This window comes from Coloeus monedula (genome assembly GCF_965178545.1).
Source record: "Coloeus monedula genome assembly, chromosome: 1".
Taxonomy (NCBI): Eukaryota; Metazoa; Chordata; class Aves; order Passeriformes; family Corvidae; genus Coloeus; species Coloeus monedula.
Genome location: NC_138781.1, coordinates 20295601 through 20313225, shown reverse-complemented (window position 1 = coordinate 20313225; position 17625 = coordinate 20295601). Strand labels below are relative to the sequence as shown.

General features: G+C 38.2%; 1 protein-coding gene across 1 annotated transcript in view; it reads left to right on the top strand.

Moving 5' to 3' along the window:
• The window catches only part of LOC309572720 (macrophage mannose receptor 1-like), a gene marked incomplete at its 5' end in the record, with an annotated part of 33287 nt that overhangs the window by 9361 nt on the left and 6301 nt on the right, over positions 1-17625 (top strand). The window contains 16 exons of the mRNA XM_082281157.1: positions 177-292; positions 1258-1406; positions 2268-2467; positions 3744-3871; positions 5157-5244; positions 6245-6389; positions 8489-8524; positions 8622-8785; positions 9279-9346; positions 10144-10244; positions 10568-10707; positions 11811-11925; positions 12576-12757; positions 13420-13522; positions 14918-15147; positions 17076-17241. Coding sequence (XP_082137283.1) covers positions 177-292; positions 1258-1406; positions 2268-2467; positions 3744-3871; positions 5157-5244; positions 6245-6389; positions 8489-8524; positions 8622-8785; positions 9279-9346; positions 10144-10244; positions 10568-10707; positions 11811-11925; positions 12576-12757; positions 13420-13522; positions 14918-15147; positions 17076-17241 — 2131 coding nt within the window. The remainder of the gene's footprint in view (positions 1-176; positions 293-1257; positions 1407-2267; positions 2468-3743; positions 3872-5156; positions 5245-6244; positions 6390-8488; positions 8525-8621; positions 8786-9278; positions 9347-10143; positions 10245-10567; positions 10708-11810; positions 11926-12575; positions 12758-13419; positions 13523-14917; positions 15148-17075; positions 17242-17625) is intronic.

The following is a 17625-nucleotide window of genomic DNA, read 5'->3' as shown; positions in this document are numbered from 1 at the left end:
GGAGTGAACAGCATCAAAAAATAGCTTTTATTTATTAACAGATCAGCCCAGTCTCATCTTACTTTTAAACTCAGCTGCAACAAATTGAGCATTGAACATTTATAAACAGAAGAGCAGAGAAATTTCTACATTGAAGTCTCTTTCTATTGCACATTAAAATCTTATGCTCGTCACAGGGTTGGAAAAGATATGGTTTTCACTGTTACTTGGTGGGTTCTGCACTTTTGACATTCTCAGAAGCAAATAAGACATGTGAACAGAGCAAAGCTCATCTAGCTACCGTGGAAAGCAGGTGGGAAAATTACTTTTTAAAAAATCAATGCTTTTAATTGAGCAACTTGCAAAACTTTTCTGTTTTTTGAACCTGTCAAAGTATTTTATCAGTGCTTTTCAAAAATTTTATCGTAGAAAAGCATGCAAAGTTTATCCATGCAGAAAAAAAACCTAAACCAAAACAAATGCCTCAATGTTTTAGGGCTATCTACTCAATCCATTCTAGCAATTTTCAGATTTGAGGGGTTCTTGAATGAAACAGTTGTCACTTATCTTTCAATTCATAATTAAAGCAACTTCTGGTTTTGGTGGGGTTTTGGGGTTTTTATTTGATTGTTGGTTGGTAGATTGGTTGGTTGGTTAGGTGGGTGGGGGGGGGTGAGGTTTTTTTGGTTTGGTTTGGTTTTGTTTTGTATTGTTGGGTTTTATTTCCATTGGAAAGTAGATACCACAATTTTCATCTACTTATTCACAGGTGGTCTCTCATTATGATAGGAAAGCTTCTTATTTTCCTAAACTACCTTCTAAGCCAAATTCTGAAAAAATATAGGAAATCTTCCCCAGAACCTGCCCTCTCCCACAGCCAGAATGTATCATCTGTCATCTACCTACATCTCTGTCAGGCTTCAGAGGCTTCATGGCCCCTGAGGAACATGACTGCCTTCAGAGGTGATGGTAGCAAAGCTGACAGCTTGGTCTTGTCTTGGTGGTCTGCTTGGGACACCTCAAAGATTTGGAAAGGGAGTGAAAAAAGTAGAATAAGACTAGAAGCCCATGTGAGCAGCAATTTGTGACTTTTCAGTTGCCTTCAGCTGAAAGGAGAAAGTTGTCCCTCATGACTGCAGTTTAAAGACTACCAGGGGTTTGCCTGAACTTCACTGAGGAACTGTTGTTTTGGGGTCATGTTTACATGCCTCTGTTTGTATCACTTAGATTAATATTGCACGGTAACAGGCTGTGAATGAACACTGTTTCCCACTGCAGAAACGAGCAAACCTTTCTGATTAGTCTGACGGGGCTGAGGTCTGAAAAATATTTCTGGATTGGTCTCTCAGACACAGAACAACAAGGGAGTTTCAGGTGGACTGATGGAGAAACCCCTCATTTCACACACTGGAACACAGCAATGCCAGGTAAGCTCTGCATGGGCTCAACCCCTGTGACAGGAGTGCAGCTGTGACTCACACGGGTTTGTGCTTTCACTCCCCTGGTTAGAAATTAGGGTGGGCACTGTGTTTTGTGCCTGTAGCTGCAGGTGGCCAGCACCATCAGACCTGTGTCTGACACCAGTGCAACCAGCACTGTCACAGCTGAGCTGCAGGTGCTGGTTTAAGTCAGCCTCCTGCCAAGGTGTACAGAGACAGGTTTTGAAGGCAATACTGTGCAGGAGTTAACAAAGTCCATGGTCTCATTTTTTTCACCATTTTTAACACCAGTAAACAACAACTCATCAGATTCAGAAAAATTATTCTGGACAGGTTTTTGACCCACAGTGTGAATATGTGAGAAATGATCAGTGAACCTGCAGCTGTCTGGCATTTCAGCAATCCAGATTAGCAGCTACCTGTGAGTTCTTGCCTTCACACAGCTAATTATGCCTTAAAACAAACCTGTTGTACTTGACATCACCCTTCTTGAAATTGAGTTACCAGGATATTGAGAACTCCAAAGTACTTGTCAGGTCATCTATTACATATGTAAATAAAATCAAGAGCCACTCTCCCTGTGATTTCCCTGGGGTGGCAAGATAAGGAAGACTTGTTTTCTGAAGCTGCAAATCTCTGCTTTTGGCAAAGCTGTGTCTGTGAGGTTCATTGGCCCATATCTGGCCTCTGACAGGTGGTATTAAAAATAGTTTTATATCCGGGATGTTTTTTAATCTGCATAATCTGCACCTTCTTTTTCATAATCTTCTATGAATAGAAACAAAGGTCTGATTCCTTAGACAGCCATTAAGGCTTTGGTTTTACTCATTTCTTTTCCACATCACAAAGGGAGAGAGCAAGGCTGTGTTGTCATGGGAACTGGAATTGCAGCTGGATTATGGGATGTTGTTAGCTGTGAGAAGACATCAAACTATCTTTGCAAACAGCAGGCAGCAGGAGTGCCACCTCCTGCTTCTCCAGGACAGGTCCCTGTGGCCACCTGTGCCGAAGGCTGGGACAGAGCCTCCCAGGCAGACTCATGCCTCAAAGTAAGTGTGTGTCCACCTTCAGTGGGAGTCTCAGCATGGGGCAGCCCAGGGGTCACCATGATGCTGGGACATTATTTGGGAATGATCTTTTCTTTGGTATTAAAGGGCAAGAAAACATAGGGGGAAAATCCACCAAATATAACAAAAGTCAACAAGGGAAAATGATGAACACAAAGTGCTAGAAATATGCTTTCTTTTACCTAAATTCCAGGTGAGAACCTCACGTAATTTATTTGCTTCCAGGAGTTTGGAACTTCAGAAAAAACATAGTATTGCATCTCAAGAGCTGGAAGTGTCATTTGCATAGGACAGTGTTTCAGAGAGAAAACGTGCCCCTCTGACAACCTTTTCTCACACAGCATGTGACACTCATAGTGATACTTTTGGATCTGCATTTAGTTGGCAAGTCTTCAGCAAGCAATGCTTTTGAGCATTCTCTTGATTTAGCTAAAAATGCCTTTAAAAGCTCTCCTTTTTTGCAAAGGAAAAAAGGAAAGAAAAGGCAAAATAGACCAAGTAAATAAATATGCAGCACTGTTCTTCCATGTCTTTATATAACTATGCTCTCACTTTCTTTCTGAGGCTCTGCCTGTTGGGAGACCAGAGATTATTTTAGTCCTGTATTTACAAGGGTCAGAGCTTCTATGTCATGTGTAATTATCATTATATTAGTTCTGCAATTTACCAAATTATTGATTATCATTTCCATAAAATGTCAAGCATTTAGTCCTGTTAAACAAATCCTTAGTCCAAGAATATATGTTGTTCATGACAGAAAGTGTATTTTTTGTGTGCGTGCTTGCACCTCAATACAAAAACCTCTTCCTCATCTAGGGTCCATGCTTTGTCAAACAATTTTCTGCATCCATACTATCTTTTCTAGTCCAACACAGACTTACCCTTCCCCTTCCTTTTCTCAAAAATCTCCTGCTTTCTACTGTGAAACACCTTGGTTGAGTTTTTCCATCTTTTTTTGAACCTTTCAGTGGTCAAAATTCTAATAAAGTTATAGATTAGTTTTTTCTCCTCTGTGCATTCTGATACCTTTTATTTTCCTCAGATGCCTATACTACTTTTGCCTTATTTTAAAATAGATGATGCTAAGGAAAACATATTTACACTTAACATTTCTAATGTTCAATATTAAAGGCTTGGACAGGTGTCATGTTGTCTCAGTCAAGAGTAAAGGGGTGCTAAAGTGAGGCTGAATTTAATTACATATGTTTTATAAGCTTTGAAAATTTACTAATTTATTTTTACTTTTTGTTCTCAACAGTTTTTTGTGAGAGAGGGAAACCAAAAGAAGTCTTGGTTTGAAGCTGAAGAATTCTGTAGAGAAATAGGTGGAAATCTGGTCACAATCAATACAAGAGAAGATCAAGTTTTATTATGGCAATTAGCTTCGTGAGTACTTGCACAAGAATTCTTTTTCATGTTCCTGCTATGTTAAATAAAAATTACTTAAAACATATCTGGAGCTAAACAAGTAAGTGAATAAAAACAACCAAATTTTAAATTACGTTGGAAATTTTTCTTCTGGAAATAACATACTGTAACATTGCTTAAAAAAACCCCCAAACTTTAGTATTTCAAAGAGGCTTTAATATTTTTGAAATTTTCATCACAGGTTTTAGCAAGGCTGTTCTCTAGATCTGCTCAATTTCTTACATGTTAGTCCCTCTCCCAAAAGGGAGAAAATAAAATACTCAGCTCTAACTGGCATTTTGTAACTGTGTGCAATTCTTACTTTAACCAACTCATTCAAAAATTCCCTTGAGTTACTGTGTAATGTAAACCAAAATTCAAGGACTTAGAGTGGAATTTTTCTGCCTATAAACTGAAGACTCCTGAAATCAAAGAATAATTCATAGTAATTAACCTTTGGGAGCACTTTAGATGGCTATGTCTTGCTCATGATGTATAAACTGTAACATTATTTTCCCCTCAAATTAGACCTATATTCTGATTGTATTTCATAATGTCAAGACATGTCAATGACACATAATATACAGCTATTTAACCAAAACTGTTTCCCATATTGCAGAATTGAGGTTTACTTTCTCAGAGTTAAAACTTTCATATTAAGAAGTTTTTGTGGTCTTACCCTTCTTAATTTAAATTTTTTTTTAGTACTGTGAGCAGCTGAATGTGGTTTTACTAGCCTGTTAAGTCTCTTGCTTTAGAGTATAAAATTTTTGTGGAAGGAAATCTTTGTGTTATGCAGTGAATTAAATAGGACTCTTTCATTTGGTCCATAGGCATGAAAAGGTAGATAGCATGAACTAGTATATAAACTTCTTAGGAAGGGCTAAGAAGCAAATGAAAGCAGTTGAAAATAAATTTTTGCTATTTTTTATTAGTTAAATAAACATCTATTTATGATTTATTTTTGCTAAAGCCTCTGTCTTTGAACTCATACTACAACCTAGAGCTGTGCTGCATCCACAGGGATGGGAGCTTGAGCTGGCTCTGGGCCACATCACTTTAACTTATTTTTAAATATGGGAAGTCTTAGCCCAACACAGAGCAGTATCAAACCCCCTGACAGAGTGCAGGGAGTGAGCTTCGCTTTGGGCCACAGGTCCCAATTCAGGTGTGACAGAAAGCAGCATGTTTCTATGCTTTTCAGGATTTATATCCTGGCCTCTCTTTCTACGCTCATATATCTCTCTTGTACAAATTATTTTAGGGATAAAGGACTGAACACTCAGGCCTTCTGGATCGGTTTGTTTCTCTTAAATCCTGATGAAGGATTTGCCTGGATTGATGGCTCCCCTGTGAGTATTTATTTGCTGGATATTAATTGACCTTCTGTCTTTCAGAATATATATATTTCTTATTTTTTATGCCTTTTTTCCAATCTCTTTAAACTGCAGAGAGAAACAATGGTCTCTACACGATTCAATGTGAATCAAGCAGAAGCCACTTTATTGATAAACTACTGTCCCCAATATACAATTCTTGCTTTTCCCACACACGATCGTGCATAATTATTATTGGTTAAGGCCTATTTGCATATGCTACTTTATGCTTTATGATTGGCTCGTGTATGTGTGTCACATCGTCCCTCATGTATGTCACAACTGACCTTCAGTTTGCATTTTCTTATCCTTTTCCTCCTTTGCTTGTTCCTCATTCACATCCTCCCCAATGCTGTTTGTTCCTTTCTCACAACCTTCCCATGGACTTTTTCCCCTGTGTACATGTTCAAGTCCTTCTGTCTTTCGTGCTCTGGATTTTCTATTTTATGGCTGGTTCACGATGTGTCCATTTTCTAGTAAAAATATGGTTTCCCCATTAAACCTTTCTCAGGTGCATGGCAGCCCTTTATCCAGTAGCTGAATAGCTGCAGTGCACTGTCTTAGCACAGCATTGCCTCTGTTTCATCCCTGGTACCATGTCATACCCCACCTTTGGCAGTCTGTGCTCCTAGACAGAGCACCCCAAAACGGGCACTGCTGTATGGCAGTACAGGGAAGCCCAGCCAACAATTTTCACAAAACAAGATAAATGTGACTCCCTCTGCCCATCAGTTTTTCTTTCATCAAATACAAGGTTTTCTATACTATGTAGTCTCTGCACCTTCTTCAGGGAGTGGTGGGGAAGTAACCTGACCAGCATGACTTTCACAGCCCTCTCAGGTCTGCTTGAACTCCTACTGATCTGGTAAAAAAGGTACTTGAGACAATGAGATACTGAAGTTGTGTCACCATGGCAATCTCAATTACTTTTATTCACGTCGATTCACTCAGTAATTTATATGTATTTCCAACACAGGTAATTTATGAGAACTGGGATGAAAATGAACCCAACAACCATGGTGAACTTGAGCATTGTGTTATGCTTAATAGATCACCCCAAATGCGCTGGAACGACTTGCGGTGTGAACATTTACTTAATTGGATTTGTGAAACAAAAAAAGGTATTATTACTTCCCCATTTAATTGGAGCAATAAACCCAAGTTTAAAAAGCAAATTTTATGGATTTAAACAAGTTGAATGTAAGAAAGATACTGGGAATTGTTCATTTTAAAACCAGTTGCAGTGAAGGCAACACATAAACCAAGAAGAATGAATTGAGATATTTCTCTTGTCCTTGGATGCAGGATGTTAGTGTCCCTACTACTTCATCTCTAGTTTTATCTCTTTCTGCCATGGGTTGAATAAATTTGCAAAGCAAAGGTACTTATCCCCTCTCCTTTCATCTCCTCCCTCTATTTCTGTCTGCTTCAGGCTTAACCAGGATAGCCGTAGATTTCGGACAAGAGAGTTCTTCCTACAAAAGGGACAAGAGCTTGGCTTCCCACTGTGAGACAAATAATGGGAACCAAGAGAGGGATCAGTTGCTATAGGAACCAGCAATTCTGAAAACATAATATAATCAAAAGTGGAGGCTGGCGTAACCTTGGTGAACTCCTGCATCCACCAGCTTTGCCTGGGAAGCAGGGTCCCAATGCCAAGACTCCTACACTTGGTGCCCACAAAATGGACCTGACAGATGTTGGGGTGCCCACCAGCAGGAGATGGAAATGGGGTCTGCTTGGCTGCAGAGCTCAAGTGAGAGCTGATAGTGAAAGAACTTGTTTTGTGTACTCAGTCCTACTTCTACATCCCTGCTTCCTGGTTGTAAACAGTTTGTATGCATCTCCATGGAGAAGGAGATTTTTAAAACCTTCTTGAAATGAGAAGAAAGTTGGATGCACACTGGGAACTACTACGGTGCACAATAGGGAGGGGAAGGGATAAGCAGTTATATAAAAACACTGAGTGTATCTAATATTTGATGACTCTGCCAACAAAACCCTTGAAGGGTGAATGAGGCACCATGGTAACATTGAAAAATTGCTTAACCAGAAAGGAAGAATCACTTTTGGTAGATTAGTCACACAAACACACCATCCAAGCCCTGATTTCTGCACACCAGCTCGAAGCAGCACATCCTGTGCAGCCCTTTCGGGCACACTGAGCATGTTGCTTTGGGCAGATGTGGCTCTCTGCTCTTGGTGAGATTACTCAGAAGTTCAGAAACCACAAGACAAAGACTCTGATTAGCTTATCTTGATCCTAGATGAACTTTCAAAAGCAAGAAAAATTCAAGAAATTGATCTTGTAATTGTGAATCTAGATTTTGTGATGATCAGTGTGAGAGAAGACATGCTCAGAAGTGAATTACCTTATGTTCACTTAAGACACACATTTACAAAAGATATTCCAGCTGTTCGAAAACAATGAATGTTACAGTTATGTTAGCATTGAACAATAAAATCAAAATGACCAGAAGTATATAATGATGAAGATATTGAAATAATTTTAGTTCTATTGTTCTCTCAATAATTAAGAAGAAAGCATTTAAAAGACCCCAAAATAATTTGACTTGATTTTTCTTTTTTTTTTTTTTGCTTATTTCTCATCAAATTATTTCTGTCATTTCTATAACACTATGTTTCTTGCCATGAAACCACAGTAGAAATGGAGCAAGCAACAGAATTAGTAGTCCAGAAGTACAAAATAACAGGCATTCCTATGAAAGCAGAACTTCCTTTGAGAGGCTATAGCTGGCTCTGGGAATAGCAACAGCTAATTTGCTTCCTCCTGGTCCAGCCTGTAACAAGATTTAGAATTTACTATATTGGATTATGTTATTTGGCTCTAGTCCCAAGAATATTAAAAAAATTAATCATAGCATGTCAAGTGAAAATACTAAAATAAATTTTCAAAGTAATATTTGTTTAACCTACTACAAGTTTACTGTGAAACCTGGATTTTTTGATACAGTTCTTTTGGAGATATGTTACTGTAAAGTACATATTTTTCATTAGCTAAATGTTTCTAAATTATATACATAATATATGGCAGTACGTGCTCTAAATTATTGAAAATGCATTAGCTAATTCATAGTTTGCTTGATGGGTTTGGTTTTTCCCTCTATTTTACAAAGCATGTGAAACTACATAAAGCAAATCTCTCTGAAATTTTTTATTTTATTTAGGATGTTGCTTACTACAATCTTTTATTTTACAGGTACACTGGTAAAGCCTGAAGCAAACTACAGACTTGGTAGGTTTCTTTTCTCTTTCACAAAGATTACTGTACAGTTTTCAGACTTTGTACAGACCAGATAGGAAAATATTATATATGATTCTTTATCTTTCAGACTATCAACTCACCAGTGATGGATGGATTATATATGAAAATAAGCAGTATTATTTCAGCAAAGAACATGTCCATATGGCAGAAGCACGGAGAATTTGTCAGAAGAACTTTGCAGATCTTGTTGTCATTGAGAAAGAAAGCAAAAGACGATTTCTATGGCAATATGTAAGCAGAAAGCCTATTAATTATAGTTGCATTTTGAAGCAGACCAGATAATAAAATAAAGGGAACATACTAAATATTTAGCAAGGCTGGAGTCCTGAGCTATTTTCCTACATTACTTATTTATAGAGCAATAGATTTGTTCAGGACCTGTAAAAAAAGGCATTGTTTTTAATAGGTAGAGGAAAATGGCATGCAAATATTAAAGGTGCAGAGAAGGATAGTTCTGGCCCGGGTTGCTCATCTCTTCTAATATATGCAGTGTTCAGCACAGTGACAATTGCTTTCCTGTACAGAGGGCTCTTCACTCCAGGATGTTCCACATATACCTGTTGCTTGCTTGAAACCTGAGTCTGAACCTACAGTTTCCTTATATGAGGCTCAAATTCTAAAAAAAAAGGGGAAAAAAATCACAGGCATGGTTAATTGGCTTTCAGATTTTTGTTTGACATTGAGGAACAGTTTATTGCTTAACTATCAATTACTTTTATTTTAGATGTACACAAAACACAGAGGAAAATCATATTTCATTGGCTTAGTTGTCAGCTTTGATCAGAGATTCAGGTGAGTAAAGGAAAATGTAATGGACAACAAATGATGGTAATTTCATCTCACTCTTAGGGAGCACTTCTGTGTGCACTTTCGTCTTACAAGTTAAATGAAACTTGTTGGGCAACTGACTTCTGGATAGTTTTCAGGAGCTGTCTCACATCAGAAGTGTTACATTCTTCTATATTTAAGCAGAGAAATGCATTTTCCTTCCAAATTTGGGAGAGAAAACCCAATAAAAATTAATGGCTAAGATGCAGCTCACTTTATGTCTTACACTGAGAACTGCAACCCTGCATAAATAGTGAAAGGAAGCAGCTAATTTTAGGATATTATTTACCTGATCCACTTTTGATATCAACCTAAGGGTGAGATTTACTCTGACCAGATCTCCAATGGCTACAGAAAAGGGCCAGGACGTTTTGATAAAATGTATGTGAAAGCGTTAAATCAAATTAACCCCAAGTGGTTCAAGTTATGTGAGTTGGAAGCAAGAAGCATAAGCAGTGTCTCACCCAACAGCTTTCTGAAATTTCTGTCAGGAAACTTGTTTTAACAATCTGTTTATAGAAGACTTTCAGGAGGACACCTTTCTGGGATTTAAAGGATGTCCATACACTGCCTGGAATATGGTAGTACTAAACAGATGAGAGCAGCAGTAATGCTGTGACTGTGTCCTCTGCAGGACATGTAGAGCCTTTGCCCTCTGGTCACTGCTAATACCTTGTGTAGCCCTCTGCCCAAACAGACCTTGTGACTGGCTGATTGCTGAGATGTCTGTCTGGCAGACACTGTCCCCTTGTTTCTTCCAGATGGCTGGATGATACCCCAGTGAATTATGTTGCCTGGGCTCCAAATGAACCAAATTTTGCAAATAATGATGAAAACTGTGTGATAATGTCAGATGATTTTGGTGAGTAAAATAGCAACAAGAAATATTTGGGTAAAATTTAGCATCAAAATCCAAAATGTTTGGTACAGACTTAAATTTGAAGCTATCCCACAAAGAGGTAGTTCAATAATACTGACATTTTTTCTTAACATGCTCAAGTTTGAAACAGTGCTATCACTTTTAGGAAAGAAGCATATTGTAAAGGAAGGAGGAGTGTATTTGGGTAAATGTGTTTCATTTGTGCTTTATGAATGCCATCTGGGCCTGACTGCTCCAGTGGTTGTACAAGTTTTCCTGTATTCTGTAATATTTTCAGTGATTATATGTATTCCACTTCTTTACAGGCTTTTGGAAAGACATAAGTTGTGCTGTGAAAAATGCCTTTATCTGTGAAAGGCACAATTCAACTTACTCAGGATTTGCTCCTACTGTACTTCCACCTCTGGGAGGATGTCCTGAAACTTGGCTTTTGTTTAACAATAAGGTACAGTAATAAATCTCAGCCATATTTAGCAGATTTGCTATAGGTGAAGAAAACAACTATCCTTTTATCTCATTAAATAAATTCCTCTATACACCAGTTTACTAAGTGGTATCCTAGTTAGCAGTGCAGTGAATTTTCAGGTTGGCAAATTTGTAACTAAATCTCAAAAGAAGGTGATTTTTATGTTTGAAGTTATAATTTTTATAAATGTCTCTGTGCCTTTAGCCATAGTTACTTTCCCAGTTTCTAGATATTTCTGCTTATTTTAGGCATGCTTAGAAATCCTGATACATTATCCTTATCTGTAAGTGTAACTCTGTTTCTCTGAGTAAGACAGATGAAAAAACGAAAGGTCACACTTTTCATAAGTAATCAGCTATCACAGCAACTCATCTTAAGCTGAGTAACATGAACAGCAATAGATGTCAAATCAAATATAAAAGAAAACCAAGCATTGCTTTCTGCTAAGTTAAGCAAAAAAACCTGGACATATGAATTTTTAAAAAACCCCAACAAACAGACTAACAGAGGAAAACCACAAATCAATTCCACAATGCAATCAATAGGAAAAGTTTTTATGCATTCAAAGGGCATGAAGAGGGAGGAGCCATGTCTTCAGTCCCACAGAAGATACACAACCACACAAAAAATATTTTACACTGGTATTTAGGAAAAACCTCCATACAAAAGGGCACTTGTTCCCGATGCTGTTCCACTCATGTGAGTTCTCATACGAGCTCTCCATCTGTGGTATTTAATTGAAAAAACTTGACCTGAGAGATTATTACCTGCTTCAAATTAGGTTCACAATCAGGAGATAGTTCCAGTCCCCCAAAAATTCTACTTTTCAGTAATTTAATTCCTCAAAAGCTTTGGCAGTTGTCGGCTCTTTCCCAGCAGTGACCCCACAGGTTTTTAAGTACTGTGCACGTATCTCTGCGGTTGGCTGGGTCTCCTTCTTTCAGGCTGACAGTTTTGTGTTTCATCAGATCCCTCATCTGCAGCTCTTTGCATGCAGGGACTAGCACGGAATTAATCCAGATCAATGGTTTTAATATTCTTTGCCACCTGAAAGTCTGTCTAATTCTTTACTCTCTCCACAGTGTTATAAAATATTTGGATCCAGAGAAGATGAGAGACTAACTTGGCACTCAGCAAGAAGTGTTTGTAGAGAATTAGGGGGAAATTTGGCCTCTATACACAGTGATCAAGTGCAAGGTATGACATCTGAGCCTTACAGCGCTATGTATGAAACCACACATGTCACCATCTAAGGATGAGGGTGAACCGACCCCCAGATCTAAATTGCATCATCTATGAGGGAAGACCAGGAGGTGTTTGATCCAGAGGGAAGGATGGAGTGAGATATTATGACACTTCCCAAGTTTTGGCAAACATCTTATGTGGAAGGAACAGAATATTCTCATCCCCACGGCCTTGGAAGATGGGATAAATTGTAATAGTTTATAGTAATGAAATGTTCACAGAAATTCAAGCTAGACATTAAACAAACATCCACCAGAAATTACATATCTGCAGGTGATAGTCCCTTGGGAAAGACAATACTTTTGAAGTCACTTTTGGCCCTGATTTCTATAATATTTCCATGCAGCCTAAATAATTTTAATCAAAAATGTTTTCCTTTTTTCCCTCTTTTTTTCCCTGAAATCGAACTGCTTCAGTTTGATTACCCATTGTAATTTTTCTCTTTTACCATTAGCTCATAGCCAAACAATACTGAAGTTGGTATTTCCAATATATTTAGAAGATGATTGGTTGTTTTATTTGTAATTTGATTTACATTGAATTTGAAGAGATGAAAATCCTCAGGTATTTTTATTTTATTTTTTTAATCTATTTTCTATTAGCCTTCCTCACCTTCCACCTAAATGATGTTGCCAGTGGAACATGGATTGGGCTGAATGATATTAACAGTGAGGATACATATCTATGGACAGATGGAAGCGTTTTTGACTATTCAAAGTGGGCACGAGGATTCCCATTCAGAGATAAATTCACAAGGGTTGACTGGAAGTATATTACAATACAGGTAAAGAGAAATAAATCAGAAAATGCATAACATAAATAACATACTCAAGGTTCGAGTACCCAGCCTAACTTCTGTCTCAGATAAGATCTTATTTTCAATTGCTTAAAGCAGAAGGCAACTGAATATTTCAAAGATCAAATTTTTAAAGCTGTACTCAGGAATTAATAGACCTGTTTAGAGTCTAGGCTTAATCTCATTCCTTTGTCAAAGTCTAGAACTGCAGAAAAGGAATGCTTTACTATCTTTACCACTAGAAATAATTACACTTTTTATAATTATTATATTTTACTGAAAATATTCGGTGTTATTAGTTGTGATTTTTATTCTGGTTTATAGTTTTTCCTTGCATGATGAGAATCCAAATGAAACTTCAACAAATTCAGTACAGATTACCATTAACTACATAGTAAAAATAACTTCAATGCATTCCAAGGAATTTTAATAAACTGACAGAAGTTCTTGCAGCAATCTGCCAATGAAAGTACATTTGCTTAAGATATATAATATAATGGATTTAATTTCCAACAAGCAATACATGAAAAGAAGAGCCGGAAAATTAGAAAAGAAAGCTATTAGCTTTTTGTCCTCATACCTATTTCTGTTATTTTGCTTGGAATTTTGCACTTTATCAGCAAAAATTTTATTTTTTATTTTTGCGCTAGACTGATTGTATTGAAATGACAAAAAGATCTGTAGATGATGCGGGATTATGGCAAAATACTGACTGCCAGCATAAAAAAAGCTATATTTGCCAGATGGACAGTGGTAAGTTTTATTTTTCACTTTTTTTTGTTGCAAAACATTTACTGAAAAATCCAACCATTTAAGTCCTCAGTTGTAAGTGCACAGCTGTGGCTATAGCAGGCAGGGTGAGAGAAGCAGGGCTACTTTCCTGGCTCAGAAAAGTAGACAAAAAGGCACTCTGGGATAAAGGACTATAGAAAATATTTTGCTTTACAACTTCTCCCCATCAGCACACCCACTACCACTCAGAAAAGCCAACATTGCCTACCCTGCAAACATCCACACTTAATCAGATGCTTGCACATGGCATGTAGACACTTTGAAGACAGGATTCACCATCTTCATCATAAGAAAAGTGCCCAAACCAGGTTCCTAGAAGGGCTATGCCTTCAAAATGCCTGTTTTCTCTATTAACAGAAAAGTTTAGTCATCTGTGCTTTATCCAATTATCGTAGATCTAGGAGCCTGAATCCAGTTATTTTGCAAATACAAAACAAAAAGACAAATCCCTCAGTGACCTCCAACTGGGGGTTAACTGAGGCCAATTAAACTGATTAATTTGCTCATCAGTCTCTAGAAAGGCCTTCCTAATGCAAGAACAGCAATACTCAGAAGGGAAAAAGTTCCAGTTTTCTTCACGAAGCCTTAGGGTGGGAGACACATCCGGAGCAGAGCTACACTGCAGAGTCTGCAGGAACAAAAACAGGGAAGTGCTGAGCAGCAAGTTAAAATAGAGGAAGAAGCCACAGCTGGGTCAGATGATTCACAGCTCTGTCCCATGCAAGGGCAGAAAGCTGCATGAGGGTGACACTAGCAAAAAAAATTGCCAGGACATCCTCAACAGTGACTGAACACAAAGCCAGTTTATGCCTTTTCTTCTGTCCTCATCACTAATTCTAGGCCTTTGCCTTCTACTTCTGCATATATAATTTAAGGTACAAATAAAGTTTCCTTTTTCACTTCATTCTACAAGGGAAAGATGTAGCAGCAGGGCCACAAACTTTGCTTAGAAAAAAATTATTTTGAGACTGAAGCAGTATGGAGATAGTCCTGTGCTCGTGCCTGGGAAGAAGTTCACCTGCACTGAGGTGGGGGGACATGGAGAGCTCTGGGGGAGGATCATGGTGGAACCAGTATTCACATCATTTCATATGGTCAGTGTATGTTTATAGGTACACACAGCTCATTCTCTGCCTCTCTCTAATCCCTGTATGTATTTTTACACCATAGTTTAAAATAATTCCAAATTACCATTAAAATAAATCTCTTTGGTTTTGTGTGAGAAATGCTGTTACTTGATGCTTGTGCTGGCACACCATATTCATCTGTTACTCAAAAGCAATACTGCTATCCAGTACCTAGTAATTTTTCACTGTTTTCTCCTCTTCCTCTCAAATTTGTACCTCTTTCCTACAGAGCCTGAACTGTTTCAATCCACAAGTGGTCCAGATTCTGATTTTGTCCATTACGGTAACAGCAGCTATTTAATCATTCCTTATAAAATGGATTGGGAAGAAGCAAGAAAAGCATGCAAGGAGAAATCTTCAGAGCTTGCCAGCATTTTTGATTTTTACAGTAATATATTCTTGCTGCTGCAGGCAGTGCAATATGAAGAGCCCTTATGGATTGGGCTCAACAGCAATGTGGTAAGATTAATAAATTAATATTTCGTAAAGTTAAATGTTGTTATTATTAGCAGGAGAATTGTAGCATGAACAGATTTAGAAACCTAGGACTGGTGGACAGTCTCACATCTTTTGACTTCATCTATCTTAAATCATTGAACTCCATTTTAGGCAATGGAGAAGGATGAGAACCTTTGGCGGTGCTGGACTCTCTTTACTAGTTCTGTGGGAATCTTGGACACCTAGGTAAAAACAGCTGGTAAACTTTCAGATGGCCATTTTTAGGTCAGGTACCCCTACTCAAAGGATCCAAGATGGTCAGTAGGGCTAGTGCCTCTTGATCATTGGCAGCTGTAGCTTTTCCATTACATTTTGGTTCAGAAGGGTTCATAGGCCAAACCACACACCTTTGAGCATACACTCTTCGTTACACCTGCTAGGTCCCAAAGATTAAAATCAGTAAAAGTTATACTGTACCAGAAGTAGTGAATACTGAAATCAAGTTCCACCACTTTGTAAGGGAACACCTGAGCGAGAATCAGTCTTATTAGCTCTGTGACTGAGTGACAAATTGAGCTTCAGCTTCCCTAGTGAATATGCAGTTGCTAAATGCACTTAACTATCATGTTTCTATTGCATTGTTCTTTGATCTGACTAAAACCTCTTGATAATAGAAAAGCTTTTGCATCTGTAATAATCATCTTAACCATTCATTGTTTCTACTAGTTGTCATTCCACTCTAACATAGCAAAACATGTCTGAAATTCAGTATACCTAGGGATACTTGTAATAAATATTGTGTAAAAATAGCATTTCCAGTTATATGATGCAGCAACACTCTGATAAAGCCCCTCAGAAGGCTACATTGTCTGAAACAATGAATTTGTTGCTGAACAATACGTATTTCCACTATTCTAACAGTATGTGTCCCCCCACCAGACCAAATGCTCACATAAGTGATGGACAGTCACCAACCTTAAAATAAATCCTTCCACTTGCACAAGTCCACAGGGCATCTCTGCCCAAACCAAAATAATAGTGTTAAGTCCACTTGATATCAAAGTTGGTTGTTTTTCCAGTCACAGAAGTATGATTTACAAAGCAGCTAAAATTCCATTTTGACCAAGTTTGAATCACCAGACATTCCCCTGGTACTTATAAATGAGCCATCCTTGACTTTGCAGAGTGAAGCTTTGTGGTTCCGCCTGTTCCCCAGGAAGTGACTGATCTTGCCCTGACGATGCCAAGCTCAGTATGACCTTGTGTACCTGGCATCTCTCTTGACACAGCTATACACTGGAGTGAGACCACGTCTTATCCCCCTCTTCTTATTGGCAGCAATATATTGTCTGTGTCTGTGTGCTTTTCCTTGTAATTCTTCTGATTCTTCCTGGAAAAGAAAAAAGGGGAGGAGGGAAGACTAAACAAAGACTCAAGAAGTCCTGCTCAGCGTATTTCTCATTTTCTTCTTAAAAAGTAATAATTTTCTCAGGTATCTCATAGTGATAGCTGCAGTTTACTCCTGAATGTTTCTCCTCAAAACTGCTGGAGCTTAGAGTCCTTGTTTGGTTGCCAACTCTGAGACCCATTTCCACCCGAGCTTTCCACAGGTTTCATGTTCCTATGGTCTTGCTGCTCTTCATGGAGATCTGACTCCTCTGGGATGGGAATTCCACCTCACAACGTTGCCCAACAAGGGACTGAGTCCCCAGGGAGCATTATTTAGCCTTCTAAACACTTCCATGGGCTGTTCCAGCATGTGAGCCATACTGCTGTGTCTTGTTTATATGTTGCTGAGTCCTGATTCAACCAGTATTTTAACAGTACTAGCACAGTACAAACTGAGCTGCCTGTATCACTTTGAAAATGTGCTTCTGTATAACTGCATTTATCTGAAACAGCAAATGAGAGTGTAGAACTGTTATGTTAGATGTCTGTTTCAATTTTAGAATTATGGATATTATAGATGGACCGATAAAAGGAAAATAAGTTTTTCTAAGTGGGACTATGGAGAACCAAAACAGAAAAGAGCCTGTGTCTATCTAGCACTCTCTGGGAGATGGAAAACAGCACCTTGTAATGAAAAACATCTTCCTGTCTGCAAAGCATCTGAGGGTAAGCAATGGCAATGACTTTTGATTTTATGGCAGAAACCTTGCTTTATCTGCTTTGACGGAATTGCAAATGTCTAAGTATATATTGAGAAATAAGCCTGAGTATGTAATGTCAATACCTTTATTTTGCATTCAGATGTTTTACTTTGATGGAGTTGACATTCACCAGCCAAGATCCTTCCTTTTTACTGGGCTGGAGTGATAGCTGCCATGGGAGCAGGCAGACAGATCACAGAGATTGTGGGAACATTAGACATTTCACATTGAGTCTAGAGTGTAAAACTGGTTCTGCTGATGGGGGTTTCATGCAAAGGTCTGTAATCGATGAAATCCACTGAGTATAAAACAGATTTTTTTTCTTTGACATATACACATCATTCCTACA